The 24,207-nt window shown below is 22.6% G+C and overlaps 3 protein-coding genes across 3 annotated transcripts; 2 read left to right on the forward strand and 1 right to left on the reverse strand.

The window, feature by feature from the left end:
* Window positions 1-12: 12 nt before the first annotated feature.
* Window positions 13-17,208, forward strand: PBANKA_1454200 (conserved Plasmodium protein, unknown function; the record flags this gene model as incomplete). The annotated part of the gene is made up of 1 exon (XM_034567920.1): window positions 13-17,208. One exon carries the CDS (start codon window positions 13-15, stop codon window positions 17,206-17,208), a length of 17,196 nt encoding a protein of 5,731 aa, XP_034424369.1.
* A 1,068-nt stretch (window positions 17,209-18,276) lies between these two features.
* PBANKA_1454300 (vacuolar protein sorting-associated protein 16, putative) lies at window positions 18,277-21,174 on the reverse strand (the record flags this gene model as incomplete). Its single annotated transcript, XM_034567921.1, has 1 exon — window positions 18,277-21,174. One exon carries the CDS (start codon window positions 21,172-21,174, stop codon window positions 18,277-18,279), a length of 2,898 nt encoding a protein of 965 aa, XP_034424370.1.
* Window positions 21,175-22,439: 1,265 nt separating this feature from the next.
* On the forward strand, window positions 22,440-23,981 carry PBANKA_1454400 (3-hydroxyisobutyryl-coenzyme A hydrolase, putative; the record flags this gene model as incomplete). Its single annotated transcript, XM_034567922.1, has 1 exon — window positions 22,440-23,981. The coding sequence occupies one exon, from the start codon at window positions 22,440-22,442 to the stop codon at window positions 23,979-23,981; it is 1,542 nt and encodes a 513-aa protein (XP_034424371.1).
* Between the last annotated feature and the right edge of the window lie 226 nt (window positions 23,982-24,207).

Raw genomic sequence — 24,207 nt, forward strand, 5'->3', positions numbered from 1 at the left:
AATAAATAAAATATGAAAAACTATTTCACGAATAATACAGAGAATAATGAAATAAACAACATTTATAAAAAGTCAAAAGCAGATAATGAAAAAGAAAATGCAGATAATAATAATATAAAAATTAATGATGTTTATAATAAAAAAAATACTGAGAAAATGCAAGAACATAATATAAATGAAATCGATAAGCTTAAAAACGAACTAAAAAGTGTAATAATAGAAAATAGTGAATTAAAAAAGAAATATAATGAAGATACTGAAAAATTAAATTTAATTTCTTTAAAAAATGCATCACTTTTAAAAGAGGTAAATGATGAGAAAAAAAATATTCAAATTGAATATAATACTTATAAAGAAGAATCTGTAAAAGATATAAGAAGACTACAAGAAGAATTGGATAAAAATGTTGTTATATTAAATCGTTTAAAAGATGAAATATTATTTAAAGAAGAAGAATTAAAAAAATTTCAAGTTATAGAAAAACTATATAAAGAAGAATGTGAAATCAATGAAAAAAATGATATAAGAATAAAAACATTAGAACAAATTCTAAGGGAGACAAAGGTGAATGAAAATGATACAAATGATAAAAATATGAACCAATATAATAGTAATACATCAGAAAATGACCAGATAAATGATAATAAAAAATTAACAGATGAAGAAATTCAATTGAATAAAAGAGAATTGGAAAAAAAAAATGAAGAAATAAATATGTTAAATAAAAAGTATGAAAGTTTAAAAAGAATAAACAAAGAAATAGAAAAAAAAATATGCTTTTTAAATGAAGAGCTAGATTATTATAAAAATAATGAAAATTGTTTAGTCATGCAAAACATTTTTAATACGGAAAATAATGTTAGCGATTCTGTATGTAAAAAACACCTTGTCAAAGTATCTATACTTTATAATATATTAAGTAAAATAATTATATATGATCAAACTGATCTGAAAGAAAAAGATAAGATGGTTTATACATTGGAAAAAGAAAACATTCATTTTTTGAAGAAATTTATTGCAGATGAAATGTATTGTCTATATTTAAAAGATTGTATTAGTAAAATAAATTTAACCTATCAAGTTGATCTTCACAAACAAGAGAAAAAGTATATGCTATTAAATTCAGAATACGATGATCTTTATAATAAATTTTTGTTTGAAAAAAATGAAAATTGTTTATTAAATGAAAAATATGATAAAATTATTTTTAACCAAAAAAAAGAAATTCGAAGTTTAAAGAATCATATATCTAATCAAAATAAAGACAAGGAATTGTTAACAAAATATATTGATAATTATATTACTTATATAGAAAATTCGTATCAACAATATTGTATATTAAATAATGAGTATAAAAACCTAGAAGATCTAGTTAATGACCTTAAGGAAAAGAATAAAAATCTAACTTCATTAGTCAATGGTATAAGCATGAATAATAATAACAAAGGTATTAATGGTGATTCTATAAATGATTTAGATTCATTAAATGTTAGTGAAAGCATTGGAGATAACAATATTAGCAAAGATATTAATAATTCTAATGATAGTATGAATAAAAAAAATAAAATTTCTCTGGATGTAGATCATATGAAATTGATAAAAAGTGATATTAAAGATAAAGAAATACGAATAGTAGAACTAGAAAGTAAAAACCTCGAATTGGTAAAAACAATTGACAACTTGAACGAAGAAATATTAAAAAATAAAAAAAATGAATATGCAGAAAATGAATCAATGAAAATTAAAGATCTATGTTTTGATCTTAAAGATATTTGTTCAAAGTTAGAATTGGAAATAAAAGAAAAAAATTATATTATTGAAGAGTTAACAAAACGATTAACCCAATCAGAAAATAAAAATAAAGACAATCAAGTAATATTAGAATTATCTGAATTTAGAATTAAAAATTTTAATGATAACATTAAATATTATCAAGATAAAATAAATGAATTATGTGATAAATTAAAAACAAAAGAGTCAGAAAATGCAATTTTTCAAGATTTTAATAATAGATTAAAAGAAGAAAAAGAAAATCTTTCATATGAAAATATAAGTCTTATTGAAAAAAATAACCAGTTACAAAAAGAAAATGAACTTTTAAAAAAAGAAATAATGTTATTAAAAACTGGAGGAAATAATGTTAACTCAGAATCGGGTAATAATATTCATGGTAATATTATTAATAATGAAAATGGTTATAATAATGATAACAATTCCAACGATGAGTTTGTACCTATGAATAATAGTATATTTTTAATGGATAAATCATACGAAGCAAATAGTCAAGTTACGAATTATGGCATAAATGAAGGAAAACAACAGAATAGTTTAATTAAAAGAACTTTGACATTTGGAAATACAAATAAACAGACTTGGAAAGACAATGGGGATTTAGCTACAAAAATAAATCATTTATCTGAAGAGAATAATTTACTAATTAAAGAAAATGAAGAAATTTTTCATAAATTAGAGCAAGTGTCTAATGAAAATGTAAAAATAAGGAATGAATTACTATATGCTAAAACAGATGCTGAAAAATATTTATTTCATTTAGAACACGAGAAAAAACAAAATGGTAAATATAAATTATTATTAAAACAAAAAAAAAGAAAAGGCAATGAACTTAAAAGAACATTCAATAAAATGATGTTAACAGTAAAAAATTTAGTTGTTAATATTAAAAAAATTGACAGAGAAAATAAAAAAAATGATATTAACAATTCTTTTTTTATTTCTTCGTCATCTGAAAATAATTCTAATGACGAATATTTTTCTGAAAATGATAAAGCAAGTACTAATTTTATGTTCTCATCAGTTGAAAAATCCCGAAAAAGTGCAAATAGCACTACTGTTGATGCTAGGTCTAGTTTTCATAGTAAGTCAACTAATGCATTAGGAATATCAGACAATGGAAATATACCTTTGTCGATATTTAAAAATAGAACCATATCGAACAATAATGAAACAATTACAAAAAGAATCAATAATAATAATAACATTGGTAGCATTGATAAAAAAACGAAAAAAAAAACAGTAAAAGGAGTTTATATAAAAATTCGAATGCATAGGTTTTCCATATGTGATAATTTTAGAATAGACGCAAAAAAATACAAAAAAGCATATAGAGAAATAGATAGCACGCTAAATAATATAAATAAAATTGAGAATAATATGAACCTGAATAAGTTGAATTCTCAACAAAAAATCGACAGCAAAGGGCTAGACACATTTTATTCTATTCCTAATAGTTGTAATTCGAAATTGATAGAATTTGAAAAAGGTGACGAAATAAATGATGCTCAAAATGGTGAAAATATATTTGTAGAAAGAAATAATACTAAAAAAACTCACGAAAAAAATAATCAGCTCTTTTCGACTTTTCAAACTAAAAAAATGATCAATGATTTGAATTATATAAAAAGAAAATATGATTCAAAAATAAAGGAAACACTAAATATGCAAAAAAAATTAATGGATAATGAAAAAGAATTAAATTGTAATATTGCAAAATATGTGAACTTACTAAATGATCACGATTTATTAATAACTGAAATAAAAGAAAGAACAGATAAATTAACAAATATCGAAAAAGATTATAATATTTTATTTGCAAAATATAGTGAAAAACAAGATGAACTTAAAATGCACGAAAAGAAAATGCAAGAAGTTTTTAATGAGTGTAATGAATTAGTAAAATATATGGAAAAGAAAGAAAAAAAAATTAACGAATTTGATGAAGATTTAAAAAAAATGGAAATAAAATATAAAGAAGAAAAAGAAAAAAATGATATACTAACTAAAGATAATATTTCACTAGATAATATAAATTCTAAATATAAAGAAGATATCGACCTTTATAAAAAAAAAATCGAAAGTATGAAAGCTGAATTAAAATTGAGGTTGACAAAAATTGAAGAATTAGAATTAATTCAGAAAAATACAGAAAATGAAATGTTTTACTTGAAATCAGCTACATATAAATATGATGTAAGTCTAAAAGAAGCACATGATGAATTGAATAAAATAAATGAAGAGACATTACGATTGAGAAGGGAATTACGAGAAAACCAAATGAACACAAATACGCTAAAAGAACAAATTTTAAATAGAGATTATTTTTTATATAATGTTAATGAATCCTATAAAAAGAAAGAATATTTTTATAATAATTTAAAACATAAAATTGGAGGATTTTATAAAACGTTTATTGAATTGTGTGAAAATTTTGAAATGGGTGAAATTAAAAAGTTTAATGAATTATATGAAAATTTTGAATTTAATGATGATGAATATAGAAAAAATGTTATAAATTTCCAATTAAAAGATAAAGATAAATTTTCCAATAGTGTTGAAGATATTGTAAAAACAGTTGATAGATTAAGTGAATTTAATGCATATTATGAAGAGGAGAAAAATGATATGTTGAATAAAATTAAAGAATTAGAAAATAAATTAAAAATAAAAATGAATGAATATAATAAATTATATGAACAATATGATAATAATATGAAAAATATAATAATAGACAGAGATGATAGGGTAGCAGATTGTTTAATTCTTTCAGAAGATGTAAAGAAAAAAAATGCAGAAATAAATTTATTGATGAAAGAATTAGATGGTAAAAACTTTGAATATAATGAGGCACAAATGAAATGCAACTTTTTATCAAATGAAGTGCAGGCTTTAGAAAATTCAAAGCTGGATATGAAAGAAAAATTCAATGAAATTGAATTGCAACGAGAAAAAGAAATTGCATTTTTAAAAAAAGAAAATGAATCATTAAAAGATGATATATACAATATTAAAAAAATAATTCAAAATGTAGATGATGAAATTATTAGTTTAAAGGAAACTATTAATAATTTAAAACAAGAAAAATATAATTACGAAAAAGAGATTGATAAATTAAGAGAAATATTAGAAGAAGAAAAAAGATACCATGACATGTTAAAAGATAATGAAGAAAATTTTATAAAAGAAATTAAAGAAGCACACCAATATGCTATAAAAAAAGAAGAAGAAATAAATTCTTTACGACGAGATAGTGAAATGAATCAAAAAAATCATATAGAAGAAATTGAAAAATTAAAGTTAAAAAATAGAGAAATTCAAGATTCAATAAAAAATCATCTTAAAATGGTTTCAGATTTAGAATTGCAAATGTTAGAATACAAAGTTTTATTAGATAAAAATACTAGTATGAAAATGCTAGTTCAAGATTTGGAAAATAAAATTGATGAATTAATAAAAGATAATGAAAAGCTATCTATAGATTTGAAAAAAGAAAAACTAATAAATGAAGAAAAAGAAAAAAATATGTTAGCGCTACAAGAAGATATCAAGATGCTCGAAACGAAGATCAATGAAAATGATTCTATATTATTAAAATTAAATGACGAAAAAGCTCAATTAAATCAAGAAATTTTTATACTTAATGATATCAAGAATAATAAAGACAACATAATAGAAGAGCTAGAAAACAATTTGAGAAAAGCTGTTTTTGGAGACATTAAGATTAACGATTTAGAAAAAACACAATTTGAGCACAAGGTGTTTACAGATGAAGACCTCGGAATTAATATGGCGAATAATATGAATTATGGAAATCCAGGTGATTCAAAAATGTTTATATTTAATAACAATACCAATAATAATGGAACATATTTCAATAATGTCATTGAACTGAAAAAATATAGTCTTTTTTTGAAAGAAGAAAACGACACGATAAAGCAAGAATTGAGAAAAATGAAAGATCAGTCATATATGAATGAAAGGAAAAATACGGAAATGGAAAAAATTCTTGAAAAAAGAAATGATATCATTCGAAAAATGAATGATGAAATAATTTCATATAATGAAAAAATGAAAAATTTAGAAAAAGATACAAGCCAATTGAATTCAGAATTATATGCTGCTAATGAATTATTAGCACTTAGAAGTGATGAATGCAAAGAGTTATCCATAGAATTATATGAACTTACAGATGTAAAAAATAAACTAATTGTACAAAATGAAGTGTTTCAAAAACAAATAAACTTTTATAAACAACAAATCGATGAAAAATCGGAACTTTTAAATAATTTAGACTTGCAAAAGGAGGAAGAAGATAATAAACAATATGAACAAAATCTTTTATTTGATGAATATAATAGAACATTAAATTTTTATTATAAAATATGCTCACACATTGTTTATTATAAGAAATGTGTAGAGAAAGAACTTTCCGATCGAAACAAAATCGATTCTAAAAGCATAAATGAAGAAAGCGTAATAAAAAATGATAGATGTGGAATTAAAGGTAATTTAAATGACGGTGATGATAATAGAAAAAATGCAAATAGCGATGATGACATCGAAATTTTTAAATCAATAAACATTAGTAACTTTAATGATGTGGATAATAATATTATGGAAAATATAAAAATAAATAATACGAACGAAATGTCTAATTATATTAACGAGTTTTTAAATTGTGTAAGATTGTTAATTTTTAAAAAAAGAGTATTTGAATCTAAACTAGAAAGCGCTGAAAGGAAATATAATAGTTTTAAAGAAAAATTAAAAGAAGACAGGGATTTAATTTGGGATTTGAAAAAGAAATTAAGACAAAAAGAAGAACTTAATATGGATAATAAAAATATATTTGAATTTTCAAAAGATAAAAATATAGAAGTGAACGATTTCTCTATGAATTATAAAGATCTAAGCAGTAGTATACATGAATATGTAAATAAAAATGATGTAATGGAAAAAGGGAAAGAACTATTAATATTGAAACATGAAAATGATAAATTAGTAGAAGAAAATAAATTTTTACATGAACAAATAATGAATTATACGAATTTAAAAAATAGTGTTAATGAAATAAATAAAAAAAATGAATTTAATGAAAAGGAGAATGCGACAAATGATTATACATATGTCGCTGAAAATAAATATTTAAAATTCCAAATAGATACAATATCTAACGAATTAAATGTTTATAGAAATAAAAATGACTATTTAAAAAAGAAAACGGCAAATTATGAAGATATTATAACTAATTTACAAAAGGAATTAATTGTCATTATAGATAAGCAAAAAGAATGCGATAAAGAGTATTATAAAATGGAAAAAGAATTAGAAAACAAAAATAAAAATATTGAGCATTTAATAAAAAAAAGAAATGAAGATAAAGAGCATATGGAAAGCGAATATGCTAGATGTTTAAAATTGGAAAAAGAATTTTTGTCCTTAACTGATGATATATTTAAAAAGGATTATAAAATTAAAGAATACATAGAACTAGTGAAAAAGCTAAACGAAGACATAAAAGAACATGTATTAGAAAAAGAAGAAATGAAAAAATATAATGAAAAACTGAAAAAAAAATATAGTATTTTTGAAACTAATGAAAAGACAAATAAAGAAAATGATAATAAAAATGAAAATATTCTTATAAATAAATTAAAAAATCATGATAACATTATATCCGATTTATTAAGGGAAAAGGAGTCACTATTAAATGAATATGACGATCTGAAAACAAATTATGATCAAAAATTAAAAATAGAATCTATGTTAAATAGTGAGGTTGATCAATTAAAGATAGAAAATCAAATGTTGATGGAAAAAAATAACGAATTAATTGACGAAGTGAATAAATTGATAAAACAAAATGAAAAATATAATATAAATTTAGTAGATATGGATAAGGAAAATTTTGATATATATATGAAATATTTAAAAGCGGCCGAAGAGCTAAATAACATTACATCATCTTCTTTAAATGAAGACGTTTCTGCAAAAAAAGCGAAAACTGAAAATGATAATCACGAAAATATTGATAAAAATTATAAAGAAAACATCGAGAAATTTTTCTTGCTAAAAGAAAAAAGCCTAAAGGAAAAAGAACAAATAATAGATGATAAATTAAATCATCTAAAAGAATATGAAAAAGAGTTGGCTATAAGCAAAGACAAATTACGAAATTCTGTCAAACAAATGAAAGAAAGCCAAAATGAATTATATACAATTGAAAAAAGTAACATTGTTATAAACAATTTAAAAAAAGATATAAACATATTAAGCATCGAAAATGATACATTAAAAGTTAAGATTAAAGACATGGAACGATTGAATGATACAATATTTAATGATAATAAAGAATTAGTAAAAGTTATATCGTCTTTAGAAGAGAAATATAACAATGGTATTAATATGTCTAAAAATGAGGAAGGTCGAAACGATAATAATAATTTTATTAATAAAAGTTATGGTGATACTGATAAAAAGGAATTATTGAAGAGTCATGAAAAAATAGAAAATGAAATAAAAATGATTGAAATGGAAAATCATACCAAAAATTTAATTAATGAAAATAGGTTAGGAAAAGAAGAAAATGAGAATCTAAAAATCGAAATATATAAACTTAAAAATCAAATTGATGAATATAGTGAAACTCTAAATAAACGTTTTAAATATAAAGAAAATAATAAAAAAGCCAAAAATTATTTGTACTATTTAAATGATAAAATTAAAGGGCTTATTGAAGTATTTCGGGAAAATAATTTTAATTATGAATTTTTTAAGACTGAATTAAAAAAAATAAAATCAGCTAATTTAATGATTATCAATGACAACTTTGATGATTTAAGTCCTATACAAAAAATGGAAGACAGAAATGATAATCGTTCCCCTTATAGCGAAATCCATACAGATGCGAGAAGTAATCATATGAGTGGAGAAAATCGCAAATTAGAAGAAGATGAAAATATAGATGATAATGCTAGTATTAGTTCAAAAATAATAGTAAATATCTTAGGATCATATTGGAAAAATAGTAATGAAGATGGTATAGTAATAGATAAGGCAAAATTAAATAAAATTTATAAGTATATTATGACATTAAAAGAAAATTATTGTGATAAAGAATTAATTGTACGAAATCAAAAAAATATAATAGAAGAATTAAAAAATGAAATTGATAATTACATAAATCTTAATAAAAAATATGAAGAGGAGAATATAGATTTAAACAACAAAATGAATGAATTGGTACAAGAAAACTCGTCTAATGTTCAAAAATTTTCTAAAATTCATGAAAATTTAATAACAAAACTTGAGGAAGAAGTTCATAAGAATAATAACATGTTAGAGGAATTAAATATATTAAATAACAAAATAAAAGTATATGAAGAAAATCAAGTACAAATCGAAAATGCATTAAAATTCAAAAATTTGAATACAGATAATAGTATATATAAAAAAGACGAACACATAGAAAACTCTAATCTTAAAAAAATAACAATCTTATTAAAAGAATATAATGAGCTTGTGCAAAATAATTCAAATCTTCTGTTAACAAATGGCGACGTTTTATCTGAAAATGATGAATTAAAAAACATTATTAAAAAAATGAATGATGATATTGATATATTAACAAAAGAATTAAATGAAGAAAAAAATAAAAATTGTTCAAGCGAATCAAAAGGAAAGGGATCTGAAATGAACACAAGCAAAAACAATCGTCGCAATAGTAGACATTCTCAAAGTGAGCAAAGAGACTTATTAAATAGCATGCTAACTTCTCATGATCAAAAAATTAGCGTTTTAAAAAAGAAACTGGTTGACAACGGTGATATAAATGATACTATAAAACAATATGAAGAAATAATAATAGCAATTGAAAAAAAAAATAATGAACTAGAAAATGATTGTGAATTTTATAAACAACATAATAGCGAATTGAGTGACAATTACAACCAATTGATAACCGATTACAATTCTTTGAAAGATTTTATCAAAAAGAAAAAAATCGAATTAAATTTTTCAGATATACAAAATAGCAAAAGCGAAATTAGAAATAGTTTTATTCAAGATAACTTAAAAAAGGGACACAGAGAAAGTATACATAGCGAAGTAAATAACTCGAATAATTTTTCAATTTCAGATAAAGATTTATTAACAATTAAAAATCATATAAATTCAATCGAAAAGTTAAACAATGAGTTATTAAATAATAAACAAGTTGAAATTTATATAACTTTAGTTAAAAAAGACATAGATTATTTGCTTAAAAATAAACAAAATGACCAAGTAAACAAAATAAGCACACCGAATGACGAGTTAATAAACCAAATTATCGAAAAAGAAGATGAAATAAAAAACTATCAGGAAATTATTAACAATTTAAAATCTCGTATTGATAACAAAGATGAAATAATTAACAATTTAAAACGCAATTCTGAAGAATTTCGAAAAATGATAAATTTGATGAAAACACAAAATAATAATGATCGTATTGAATTCATTAACAATTTGAGTAATAATAGTAAACTTGAAAATGAAGAAAATAATGAAGATAATAAGGGAGATAATTCTGGATTTTCACAAAAAGATGATATGCTTGTTAAAATAAGAGCAGGATATGAAAATTTACTAAATGAATATACTGTATCAATAAATACACTAGAAGAAACTAAAGAAAAACTAGAAATGCTAAAAAATGAAAAAATAAAGTTAGAAAAATTAAAAGAAGCAGAAATGAATGATAAAGAATATATTATTAAAAAATTAGAATTAATTAATAATCAAATTAAGGAAAAATCTATTGAACAAAATAAATCATTAAATGATGAAATTCAATTAAAAGACAATGTAATACAAAATAAAATCGAATTAATAAATGATTTGCATAAAGAAATTGATATATTAAAAGAAGGAAGAAATAAAAACTTAAAATATATAAATGACTTAGAATTACAAATTGTTAACCTAAATAATGAAATAGACACATTAAAAAATATATTAAATGATTCAAAGGACGAAATGAAATTATTGAGTAATGAATTAGGTAAAAAGGAAAATACGATTCATATTTTAAAAACTGATATAAAGCGAATATCAAACAGTATTAAAGGGGAAAATAACGATTCTCAAAACGAACAACATAAAAACAGTTCGCATAGAAAATCCGTGTCATCATCTCATAAATCCCATAGTAATAGCTTGCTGGCAAAACCAAACGAAACAATAATGGAAAAAGGAAAAATGATAAAGAATTACAGATACAGTGTTATGGAAAAAAACGAACAAAATAATAATGATGAAAAAAATTTAGATGAAGATGAAAACGAGAGACAATATAATAATATTCTAAATCAAAGTCATTTACATTTTGAAAAAATAAATGAACTCAGAATGGAATTGAAAAACTCTTTTGAAAATTATAATAAATTAAAATTTGATAACAAAAAAAAACTCAAAGATTATGAAGATGAGGCAAATAGTTTAAAATCCTATATAAAAAAAATAAAAGATGAAAACGAAAAAAAAGATAAAAAATATGCATTAATAGAGCTAGCAATAAAAGAAATGGATAAAGAAATTATCTCATTAAAAGACGATATAAAACAAAAATGTTTATATATAAACGACCTTAAAATGAATGTTGATAAAAAAAAAAGAGAGATACAACTCATTGTAGATGATATAAATAATATTCAACATATTGTAATGAATTATTTCCAAAATGATAACTCTAATATAGAAGAATTAACAAAAAAAATAAATGCACAAATGAATACTAAGCATTTATTATTTATTAAAGAAATTGTTATAAAATATCATCATATAAATTCTCGAAAAAGTAGAGAATCGAATGTAAGGGAAAATGCTGATGATGAAAATCTCGTGATAAAAGAAAGAGAACTTATGAATTTACAAAATGAATTAAATAATATTATTTCAGAAAAAAAAATGCATAGCGATGCAATAAAAAATATGAAGCACCAATTGGATGAGTTTCACGATCAAAAAAATAATTATATTAACGAATTGAGAATTTTGGAAAAGGAGTTAGACATAAAAAGAGATGAAATGGAAAAGTTCAGCTTCAAATTAGAGGAAATAAATAGAAGAGAAGAGAGTTTAACATATAAAGAAAATGAATTTATACAAATAAAAGAAGAAATAATGAATAGAGAAAGGGATATAATAGATAGAGAACATGAAATTACTGAAAAAGTAAATGAATTATCATATAAAGAAAAAGAATTGGTTGAAAAAGAGCATGAATTGATTAATAAAGAAAGTGATATTTTGAAGAATAATGAAGATTTCATAAATAATAATAATGAATTAGCAAGAAAAAGAGAAGAATTAAATAATGAACAAATTCAAATAGAAGAATTAAAAAATGACCTTATTTTAAGATTTGAGCATTTACACAATGAACAAAAGGATATAAAAATAAAAGAAACGAAACTAAAAACAATTTATAAAAAATTAAAAAACAACAATATTAGTGATCTTTTAGATGTAAGTAATGATGACAATTTATTCAATAGTCGAACAAAAAGTAATATAAATGGAAATAGCAGTGAACATGAGAATAGCAACATTTCGTCGATGCGAAAAATAGCAGAGTTAGACAATTTAGAAAATCAAAGCGAAAACTTAAACTTGGATTCTCTTGAATATACAACCTATTTTAATGAATTTAAAAAAAAAATAAAAAATCTAAAACAAGATTTACAATCTCGTGAAAAGGAATTGGAATTTTTCGAAAAAACACTTGAAATTGAAAAACGCGAAAAGGAAGAGTATAAAAACGAATTAGACAATTTAAAAAATTTGTTACATGCAGAACAATTAAATAACAAAAATTTGGATGACCAACTAGAAAGATATAAAAATGATGATGAGCATATTATCAAGTCGTTAAAAGAATCAGAAGAAGTAATAAATGAAAAAAATACGCTAATATTAGAATTACAGCAAAAGCTGGCTCAAGCCTCATATGAAATTAGTATGATAGAAAATAAGAGTAATAAAAAAGGTAATAACAACAATTATAATGGCGAAAGAAATAGTGAATATGAAAAAAAACTTGAGGAATTAAACAATATAACTAATAGTTATGAAAAAGAAATAAATGAATTAAACAAAGAAAAGGAAAATATTACAAAACAATTTATGGAAAAAATTATGGATGATGAAGAAGGTATAAATAAACTAAAAGAAGAACTCAATGATGCAAATGCATTAATTGTAAATTTAAAAAATAAAAATAATGAACTATATAATGTAAATATAGAAATGGAACAAGCAAATAAAGACATGAGAGATGATATTGATATTTTGTTGGCAAATATAGATAAATTAAACGATGAAAAAAATGCTACTGAAAATGAAAAGGAACAAAAGGAATTAAAATATAATGAATTAAAAATAAATTATGAACACAAAGTAAAGGAATGTAATAAATTTTTTAACATGCTTCCACCAAAAATGAAAAAAAAAATAGAATATGAAAAGAAACACAGGAATAGCAAAGAAGGCAACATTAATATGAGCCAATTTAATAGTAGAATCATAAGCAAAGATCACAAATTATTAGGAAATAGTTCTGAAGAAGAAACGTGTGATATTGATAAAATAGCAAATATTGTGAAAGAAGGGAAAAATGGAAAAAGGACATCAATTAAAATAAATAATATACTAAATGAAAAGGATATGATTATCGAATCATTAAATGAGAAATTGCTATACTATGAAAAAGATAATGCAAAACACCATGAAATTATAAATGACTATAAATCTAAAATTGATGAACTATTATCAAAATTGAATATATTTGAAGGAAATATGCCATTTTTCATCAAAATAAATGAAATAATAAATGAAAACAATTATACACATGAAAATGTTCTAGGTCTTTTGAACAATGCAATTTTATATAGAAAAATTATAACAAAAATATTCATTGAAAATCAATTTTATAAAGAAATTATTCAAATAAAAGAATATATTTTTGATATAATCAGCAAAAATACTTCTAATAAGAAAAAAGAGACATTAAAATTGAGTATGATTAAAAAAAAAGGAATCTCAAAAAAAGGTCATCACAGTGTTAGCCATCCTAATTATACTTTACATATGAGCGACACTATACACAAGTATCAGAATCCAAATGATGAAGAACAATTTACGGATGGGATAGACATAGAACCAGAGACAAATATGATAATAAAAGCTGTAAATGAAGAATTTCACACTTTTGAGAGTATATGCAATGAATTATATAACTTAAATAAAAATGAAGAATGGGATATAATGTATAAAAAGTTAAACGTATTAGAATACAGTTATAATAGTATTATAAATATTATAATAAACGAAATTAAGAAAACCAACAAAATATCAAATATCGAAAAGTCCGAATTAAAGAAAAATATGAAATTATTAAAAAAAAAATATAATTCTTTATCAAATGACTTTTTACAAAATGTTGAAGATGTCGACAAATTAAAACTCATATTAGTGAAAGAGTCCGAACAAAATGAATTGTTAGTAACTGAAAATGAGAAATTAAAAAATCTTTACAAAGAATTAACTGATGAATATAATGAGAAATTAGATCTAATTAAACAAAATGAATATCAAATTAAAAATTTACAAAAACAATTAATTGAAAAAAATGAAAATAAAACAAAAACCGAAGAAATTAATGAATTTCTAAAAACTGACTTAGATTATTTAAATACTTCTTTAGAAAAAGCAAACCAAAGTTTAACCAATTTAAATAGTGAAAATGAAAAAAATAAAATTGCCTTAAAACAATTAACAGAGGAGAATATTTATCTAAAAAAACAAATCGAGGATAAGGAAGGAAATATAGAATATTTAACACAAAAAATCAAATCAAATGATCAGGTAATAAGCGAATTAAAAGAGTTTAATGAAATGTTGATAAAGAAGGTAGAAACTTATGATTCTATAGAACTAAACAGAAAGGAGGGAAATAACCATACTAAGGGTCATATCGAAAATAGCTCGACAACTGAACTGTATGATCATAATCGATTCTATGAAGGCATCGATAAAAATGAACTATTAGTAGTTATCAGTAAATTAGAAAATGATAATAATAATCTCAAAGAAGAATGCGATATGTTAAAAAATGATTTTTATATATTAAGTGAAAAAAATCACGAATTAGAAGAAATCATACAAAAAAATGATTTACCAATAAAATATAATGATGAATTAGACATAAAAGATGATATTATTGAAAAGGAAACTTTAATTAATGAAAAAAATAAATATAAAATAAAATGTATACAAATTATAGATATATGTTTTAACAAAGATTTTACTATAGTAGATATCAGGGAAAAAATAGTAGCAATTTTTGAAAACGACGATGAAGAAATATTAAATATAATAAATTGTCATAGAAGTATGCTATCTAACAATGCGAATGAAGAATTTGTTTATGATAAAGAAAATAATTCAATTAAAAATGCACATCATTCTAGAAGCATTCGAGGAACAAAAAGTGTATGCAGTGTTGTAGATAATAATAAATACAATGAAAGTGAAAGAATGAAAGATATATTGTCTAGCCAAAGAAAAGAGGACGCAGCAAAAGCACATCAAGAAAATATCACACACATAGAAGAAATGAGTAAAAAAAATGAAGAATTAATAAAAAAAAATGAGCAAATATGGAAATTAAACAAATATATAGAAGAATTAAATAAAGAAATTACAAATAAAGATTATATAATTATGAAAAGTCAGCAAGAATCTGCAGACAAAAATGATGTGCTAGAAAAAAATAAGCAATATATAATTTTTTTAAAAGATCAAATAAAATTACTATGTAATAATATTGATGAAAATAATTTATTCGATATAGATAATGTTAATTTATCACCAACACTTCGAAGTTTTATTAAAAGAAAAAGTTATAACAATAGATGCTCATTTGTTGAAGTTTATGATGAAAAAAAATCAAATCATGGACACGAAAATGAAAATTTTGCTTCAAGGCAAAAAAGAAGAGAAACTTTTGACCAAAGTCGAAAAAAAAAATTATCTGAATTTACTTCCCAAGAACAATATAATTTTTATGACGAAAATGAGGTAAAAATTGAAGAAATGAACCTAAAAATGGACGAATTAAATGATAAATTAAAAACAGCGGAACATAAAATCGAGGTATTAAAAAATGAAAACACTGATTTAATGGAAAAATGTGAATTTTTAAAAAAGGAATTAAAAGATGTTCAAGGAGCTAAAAGAAATTTAATGTTATGCGAAAGCAGATTAAATATATTAGAAAAAGAATTGGAAGAAAAACAAAAAAAACTAGACGCACAAAATAAAACAGTAAATGAATGTGTTGATATATATGTGGAAGAAAATTCAGAAAATTTTAATAAAATATTAGAATTAAAACAAGCAAATGAAAAATATAAAATCGAAATTAAAGTCTTAAATGATGAAATTACACAATTAAAGGCTGATGTTAAAAATTATAATAATGACATAAAAAATATTAATTCTACTCTTGAGTTTTATAAATCCACACATGATGAATTAGTAAACGAATTTGGAAAAGAAGAAACGAATAAAATATATTATCAACAAATTTGTGATATGTTAAAAAAGGAAAATGAAAATTTTAAGGAACAAATCGAAATTGAAGAAGAAAATAAAAAAGAATTAATAAATAGTATAAATGAAATAAAGGAACAATTAAATAATGCTATGAAAGAAAACAATGAAATCGCTTTAGACGTGGAGTATTTTCAAATGCAAAATAATTTGCTAAAAGATTTTTGCAACCATTATAAAGAAAGAGAACGCATACTAATAAACAATATTGAAAATGATCTTGATAGTTCTATTAATACAAGTAGTTTAAAAAACATACAAAGCTATAAAGGAGAAAACTTAAAATCATTCGTTATGAAGCTTAATGAAGAAATAAATAATTTACAAAGTGAATTAGAAGGAAAATCAGAAAGCATAATATCCTTAAAATATCAAATAAAAGAATATCATTTAGATAAAATATCAAAAAACAATGAGCATTTACAATATAGTAATATTACTTTTGAAGAAATAATTGATATAAACAATATTACATATGTTCAAAATAATCTATTTATGTATATTAATCTATTTAAAAGTGTTTTGTTTATTATAAGTGAAATACTATTTTTTATTGATCCAACAAATAGTTTGTACTTTGAAATACTAGCTCTTTTAAAATTGAAAAGAAATAAGGATCATAATAAAGATGTCGAAATAGATGCCTCAATCAAATCATTACAATTATCAAAATGCGAATGTGATAATATTTTTAAATATATTCTCAAGTCGAAAAATCTACTAAGGGAGAAATTGCAGCTATTGCAGTTGAAAATTTGTTAAGCTTACCAAATGAAATGCATATAACTTCTGATGGACACTTCTTCCAATTCGTTTATTCTTTTAAATATGTAGGAATAAAAATAATCACATAATTTTTGGGATATGTGGTAAAAATGTTTTTATACACAAAATTTTAAATATTTTTCTATTAATTAGATTTTGTTTATTAGTAAAAAGCACTACTTATATTTGTTTTAATATATATGCGTTTCTATAAACATCTCGATGAGTAGCATATAACTACATAATTATACATATGCTATTTGAGAAGCGTTTTTTTTGTATTTTTATTAATATATGCAAATAATGGCATTAACATATTTGTCATTTTTAATTTTGTGCGTTTTTTTATTTTCTTTTTTTTTAAATATGAATAGCTATAAACATGCTTCTTTTTGCATTATAACATCTATCCCGCCTCAAATATGGTGTATTCGTATTTTTATATTTTTTTTACAATCATTAGCATTTTCTATCTTTTTTAAATATTGTGTTGAATCGTATTAATAATATTATACGCTTACACATGTATATGCGCCTTTAACTCATTTAATATTTAAAATATTTTATTTTTTTGTAAACTGAATTTTCATTGGCTGAGAATGAACGCTGATCTATTTACGCGCTTATCAAAAAAGGATATTGCGTATTTCGTATGTTTTTATTAACTAAAATTTTTATATAAAAAGGAAAGGAAGCAAAGTAACAATCTTGGATGTTTACAAGTATATATAGAACTATTGTTCTCATCGAATTTAGAAAAATCATTCAAATGATTATGACAAATTTAAAAATGGTTTATGATTGTTCCCACGATGTATTATCGTTTTGGGTATTTATTGCAAAAAAAGGAAAAAAGGAAAAAAGAAAAAGGAAGAAAATGAAAAGGACTGCCTTAGAAACGGAAATAGCCAATATCGTTAGGACGGAACAAAATCGTCGCCTAAGGGAAACAATGCAATTTATTCTACATACATGAAATCATAAATTCAAAAGGATGCAAAAAAGTACATGTATATATGCATAATTCGGTCGACAAGATGTATATTTATTAAAAATTGTCCAGTATTATCTCATGCTCGATATTGCATCTGTGATTGTTTGGAACAGTGAGGTGGTTGTCATTTTTTGTGCTTTTATGTCTTCTAACACTTGGTCTGCTTCAGCTTTCATATCATATTTCACAAACCATTTATGTTGAGTATTTAGATCTTTAATTTTTTGGATAAATTTAATGGTCAATGGAACCGAACCAAATTGATACACACATTCTATAAAATAATCCATACCAATTGGTGAAACTCTATAATTTGCAAAGTTGTATAATTCATCAAAATATTTATGTTTGGCTAATGTATATATTTTGCATCTCCAAAATTTCGGTTCTGATATTTTAAACCTTTTAAATAAATGATCTGCATCTAAAAATTCGCCAACTGCTAATGTATATTCTACTGTTTTCATTAACGACAAACCTAATATTTTATGAGGGTATCCTATTACAGACTTTTTATTATATTTAATTTCTAACTCTTTTTGATAATTTAATAAATCAATATTATTCATTATAGATGTGTGAACAAATCCTATATGACTATCCATATTGTCAGTTGTTAAAAACCCTGCTGAATAAGCTAGCCATGTTTTTTTTTGTTCAACATTTTTTTTTGAAAGTGCTAACTGTAATGTGACAAAAGCAGCTTTTGAATGTTGACCATTTTTTTCATAAAATTCTTTAAGTAAATTATATTGTTTTGTTTTGTTACAATATGCATAAAAACAGTTGTATGCATGTATATTTTTATTAAAAATATCTATTAATGTATTAAATTCCCTTTCGCCATTTGCATTGACTTTTTCTTTATTTAAAATATTTGTAATACATAAATAAACAAGTTCAATATCTTTTGAAAGAATAGCTTTTTCCATTGATAAACTATAGTTAGCTAATTTTATTAACATTTCTATTTGCTTTTTTTTATTTTCTTCATATTGAACTATTATGGTAGCGAGTTGGGGTCTTAAACATTTAGCCGCAATGAATGCTATATAGGAATAGTTCATATTTTTTTTATCACCTATTTTATCAATTATAGCTGCACATAGTTGTTCATCAGTTAATTCAATGGATTTTTCTATTTTTTCTTTACACCATTCAATTAGTATATTATCCGTATTAATCCCTGCATATTCACAAATTCGATAAGCTAGGAAATATTCTTTTCTTTTTGCAAGGTATTGAACAAATTTGGGTATGCTCATGTATTCGAGTTCTGCTGCTGTAATGTAAATATCCAATGGTGGTTTTCTAACATTCATACAAATACGTAAATATAAACAATATAAAATAGTTTTTTTGCTAGAATAATTAAATTTCATAAAATTTTTACCAAAAATAGCAGCTTTGAGTAACATATCAATAACATTTTCATCATATTCATGAGTAGAAGCATTTAAACATTCTTCAATAGCAACATCTAGGTTATCATTAAATGCTCTAATTTCATCATCTAAACATATACTTCCATTTTCATATTTTTCATAAGAATAAAAAAGCATTGCTGAAGAAGTACAACTGCCTATACTAAAAATGTTAAATGTCGATTTTCTTATTCTACTTATATATTCTAAATATTCATTACTTATTATTTTAACTCCATATATATCTCCTATAAGGTATAAATGACTTCTATATTGATAAGGAATCCATTGGTTTTTAGGCCCCCCAATAAATAGCATGTGTTGTATATAATTAGAAGGAGTGATTAATGGGGTATATACTGCTAAGCAATCGTCACCACACCATACGATTTGTTTTATATTCTTTTTATTATCTAAAACTGTTTCTTCAATGCATTTATTTAAATTTTTAGTTAAATATATTTTTATAATACCATTTTCTGATAAAAATGCTATAATAGCCCCAGATTTTGATACACACATATTAATATATGGATGAATATAATCTGTATCATAATATTTAAATCGATTTTTATTTAATAATACAAATCCTCCATTAGGTAATGTTATTATCAAATGTATATTTAATTCTTTTATTTCTGGGGATTTATTATTTATTATGTTATTTTGTTTGTCTCGTTTATTTAGATCATATGCCGATATTTTTATTAAAGGTTTTTTCTTTTTTTTTCTCTCACTTTTTTTTAACTTATTTTTTTTTCCATTCTTACCATCAGAATTATTATTGTTAATAGCAGTGGACGGAAATGATTTTTTTTCGTCAATCCAAGATATTCTATAATCATCCTTGCATTCAGTGAGCACATTGTTACTCGATATTGCTATATTTTCATTAGGGTTTCCCTTTTTAAAATCAAAAGGATTTGTAATGTAACTTTTTAAATTTAATTTTATTAAATTATTACTAACTCTATTATCAAAATAGTTATTTTCAAAATTTAAATCGTCATTTAATTGATCCTCATTTACCGAACAGACACAACTTGGCTTTTCTTTTAAATCTATATATGGATATCTAACACAATTGCTGCCACTAAAATAATAATTAACATATACATTTAACCTTTCAGTTATTATAACAATACCCTCATCAATTATTTTTCCATATAATATACCTTCATTTTTAATATTATCGTCTAAAGAAAAAACATATTTTTTTTCACAAAAGCATGAATATACTCGAACTATATTATCATCAAAAAGAAAAATTAAATCATTATCTTTATTCCAACCCATACATATTAACTTTTCATAATTTAACAAACAGCTAGATATTAATCTACCTATATTTGTGTATATTCTTAAATTATCTTCTTTCTTATAAATATCAAATTTATCTTTATTTCGTAAAATGGCGATCAGTCCCAATTTCCCTGAACAAATAGTGCTATCCTTTAGCACGTCTTCGTTCGTCCACAGCATATTACTTACTTTTTTTTTCCCATAGTAGGTATTATCAATATTGTTCCATTCATTTGTATTCATGTTTCAAGTAAAAGGGTAAAACTGTAGGTATAAAAGCGTGTATATGCATATATATTTATTTAATTATTTTTTGATAAATAAATATAACAACTCTCAATAGTGGAACATTTCTGTTTAATTTTTCTTATTTATACTTATATTTATCATTTTTCACAAAAATAAAAAATTATTAAAAGCTGTAGACGCTAATTAATTCGGCATATGACTTTTTTGGAAAGTCTGTGATTTCCTTGAAAGTTAACAGGACTTATACTTATGTATATACCTACACAAATATACGCATTTCCTCCTTAAGCGTGCAGTACTTTGAGTTAAACTGTAAACTGAATATAAATTTATATTATAAATTACATCAAAAAGTGACTTCAAATAAACGAGATATAAATTGTGTGAAGTGTTATATCTTCATTAAAATGCATGATACAAAAAAAAGGAAAAAAAATAAAGAAAAAAAATAATAGGTTAATTTCTCTGAAAATATTATATTTTTTTGACCATAAACATATATTATTAAAAAATACTAAAAAAAAATAGTTTTCATACTATATGCATTCACTATTGAAAAGTATAATATTAGCATTTTTCCCTTGCTAATTTTAATTGATTTTTTCGTTCATTTGAAGATTTAAAATAATTTAATGTGTTAAAGGAATAAAACATATTAAAAAATACATATATTAAAACTGAGAAAAGTATAGTATTTTTTTCATAAAAAAACAACTTTAATAAATATATAAAATATTCTTATAAGGAAAAATTATATTGCATAATTTTTTACCACATATTTTTCGGAATTTTTTTTTGCCCGTTTCTACTTAAATATTATTATGTATATATAAAGTTAATTACTATACTGTAAAAATATATATACACTTTTATTTTATTTAGATTAGTAAGTAAATTATTTTTTATTTCTTCTACAATCATTTATGAGACATTTTTAAAAAATTAGATACATGAATTATTACCTTGGATACGTAAATGGTTGTAAAGGTTATGTAGACTAATATTTATATTCAGTTTTGGATAAAAACAGTATTTATAGTAATTAATTCATAGACAAAATATTCATTTTATCTTTTCATAATAACCGTATTGTATGTACTAAATAACATGGTATGCATATAACATCGTACGTAAATATACAATCACTATCTTAGCCCATGTGCATATATAGAAATACAAATATAGTGAATATATAATTGAAGATATATCATAATCGAATTTGCACAATACATATCAACAAGCATGCTAAATCAAAGAGGATGTTTTCATCTCAGTATTTCAAATTAAAAAAAGATATTTCACATATAAAAAAATTAAAATGGAATGAAATAAAATTTAGAGATAAAAACTATTTGTTTACATGTGCAAACTTTGAAAAGAAAAAAATAAACGTGAAAATTTTGGTGAATTGTGAAAATAAAGCCACAAAAAGTTTCTATAAGTATTCTAATAATAGTAATTTATATACTAATGTACAGGAAATAGAAAATAATCATAAAAACGTATTATCTAAAAAAATGGAAAATACAAATGAAAATATTAATATGAACAAGCGATATATATCTGACGAATGTAATAAAGGCGACCTTTTTAGGAAAACTGAAAAAGATAAAAATAATGAATTAGATAGATATAATGTGGAAAATATGAATGATGGTATAAAATCAAAGAAGAGTAACAGTGATGATATTATAGATCTAACCCTATCTGATGTATGGTCAAAAAAAACATTAATAGTAGAATATAAAAACAACATAATCGAAATATTGTTAAATAGGAAAGAAAAATTAAATGCTATAAATAAAGATATGATTAATGGATTATTAAATATGGTAAAAAGTTTAAGCAATGATGATAGATGTAATTTGATAGTAATAAGAAGCATCAATCAAAATTGTTTTTGTTCGGGTTCAGATGTAAAAGATATAGTTCAGAATAAAGATCAAGGGATAAATCATTTAAAACAACTTTATAAGTATATTAATTTTATTTCAAAAATCAATAAAAATATATTATGCATATGGAATGGATATGCTATGGGTGGGGGATTAGGTATATCTATGTATACACAGTATCGAATCATAAATACAAATGTAATATTTTCCATGCCAGAAAATAAAATAGGTTTTTTCCCTGATGTTGGAAGCTCTTATTTTTTAAAAAAATATTTTTCACGAAATATTGCTTTACACTTAGGATTAACATCATTGCGATTAAATGAAATTGATTTAATTAATTTTAAAGTGTGCACTAACTATATAAAAAATCTAGACCAATTTTTGAATGAATTGTATAATATTAAAAAAGAAGACCCAAATAAATTTAATGAGGAATTTATTAAAATTTTAAATAAATACCCTCCAAAAGTTAATGTTAATGCAAAACCAGTATTAACAGAAGAATTAATTAGTAATATCGACAAATATTATACATCTGCCAACAATTTAGAGGAATTGATAAATAATTTAAAAAAAAATGAAGATAATGATAATTTTTGTAAACAATTATTATTAGATATAAACGCTAATTGCTATTTTAGCTGCCAGCTATGGTTCTCTTATTTTATATATAACTATGAAAAATCTATGGAAGAAGTATTAGATAACGATTTTAAAATGACTCAGTATTTTTTATATCACACTAATACATTTGAAAAGGGGGTAACTGAAATATTAATAAAAAAAAATAAAAACTTTCAGTGGATTAAGGACCATGAAAATAATCCTGTGCAATTGGAAGAAACTATTGAAGATATTTTGATGAATAAAAATCTATTGTCTATTAAAGATGAATTTATATAATAAGGAACCTTGATTCATTTGTAATGAAAAATTTGAAAATATCATGTTTAAATAATTAAACCAAGTTGAATAAATAGAAGAATCCTAAAAGATGAAAAGGTATACAGTACTTTTGCTAGCAATCCCTTAAATATTTTATGAGTGCCAAAAAAAACAAAAAAATTGAGTAGAAAGTACACAAAACAACGAATTAATAGTGCATACAAACATGCATAAATTTTCGATG

Source organism: Plasmodium berghei, assembly GCF_900002375.2.
Source record: "Plasmodium berghei ANKA genome assembly, chromosome: 14".
NCBI classification, from domain to species: Eukaryota; Apicomplexa; class Aconoidasida; order Haemosporida; family Plasmodiidae; genus Plasmodium; species Plasmodium berghei.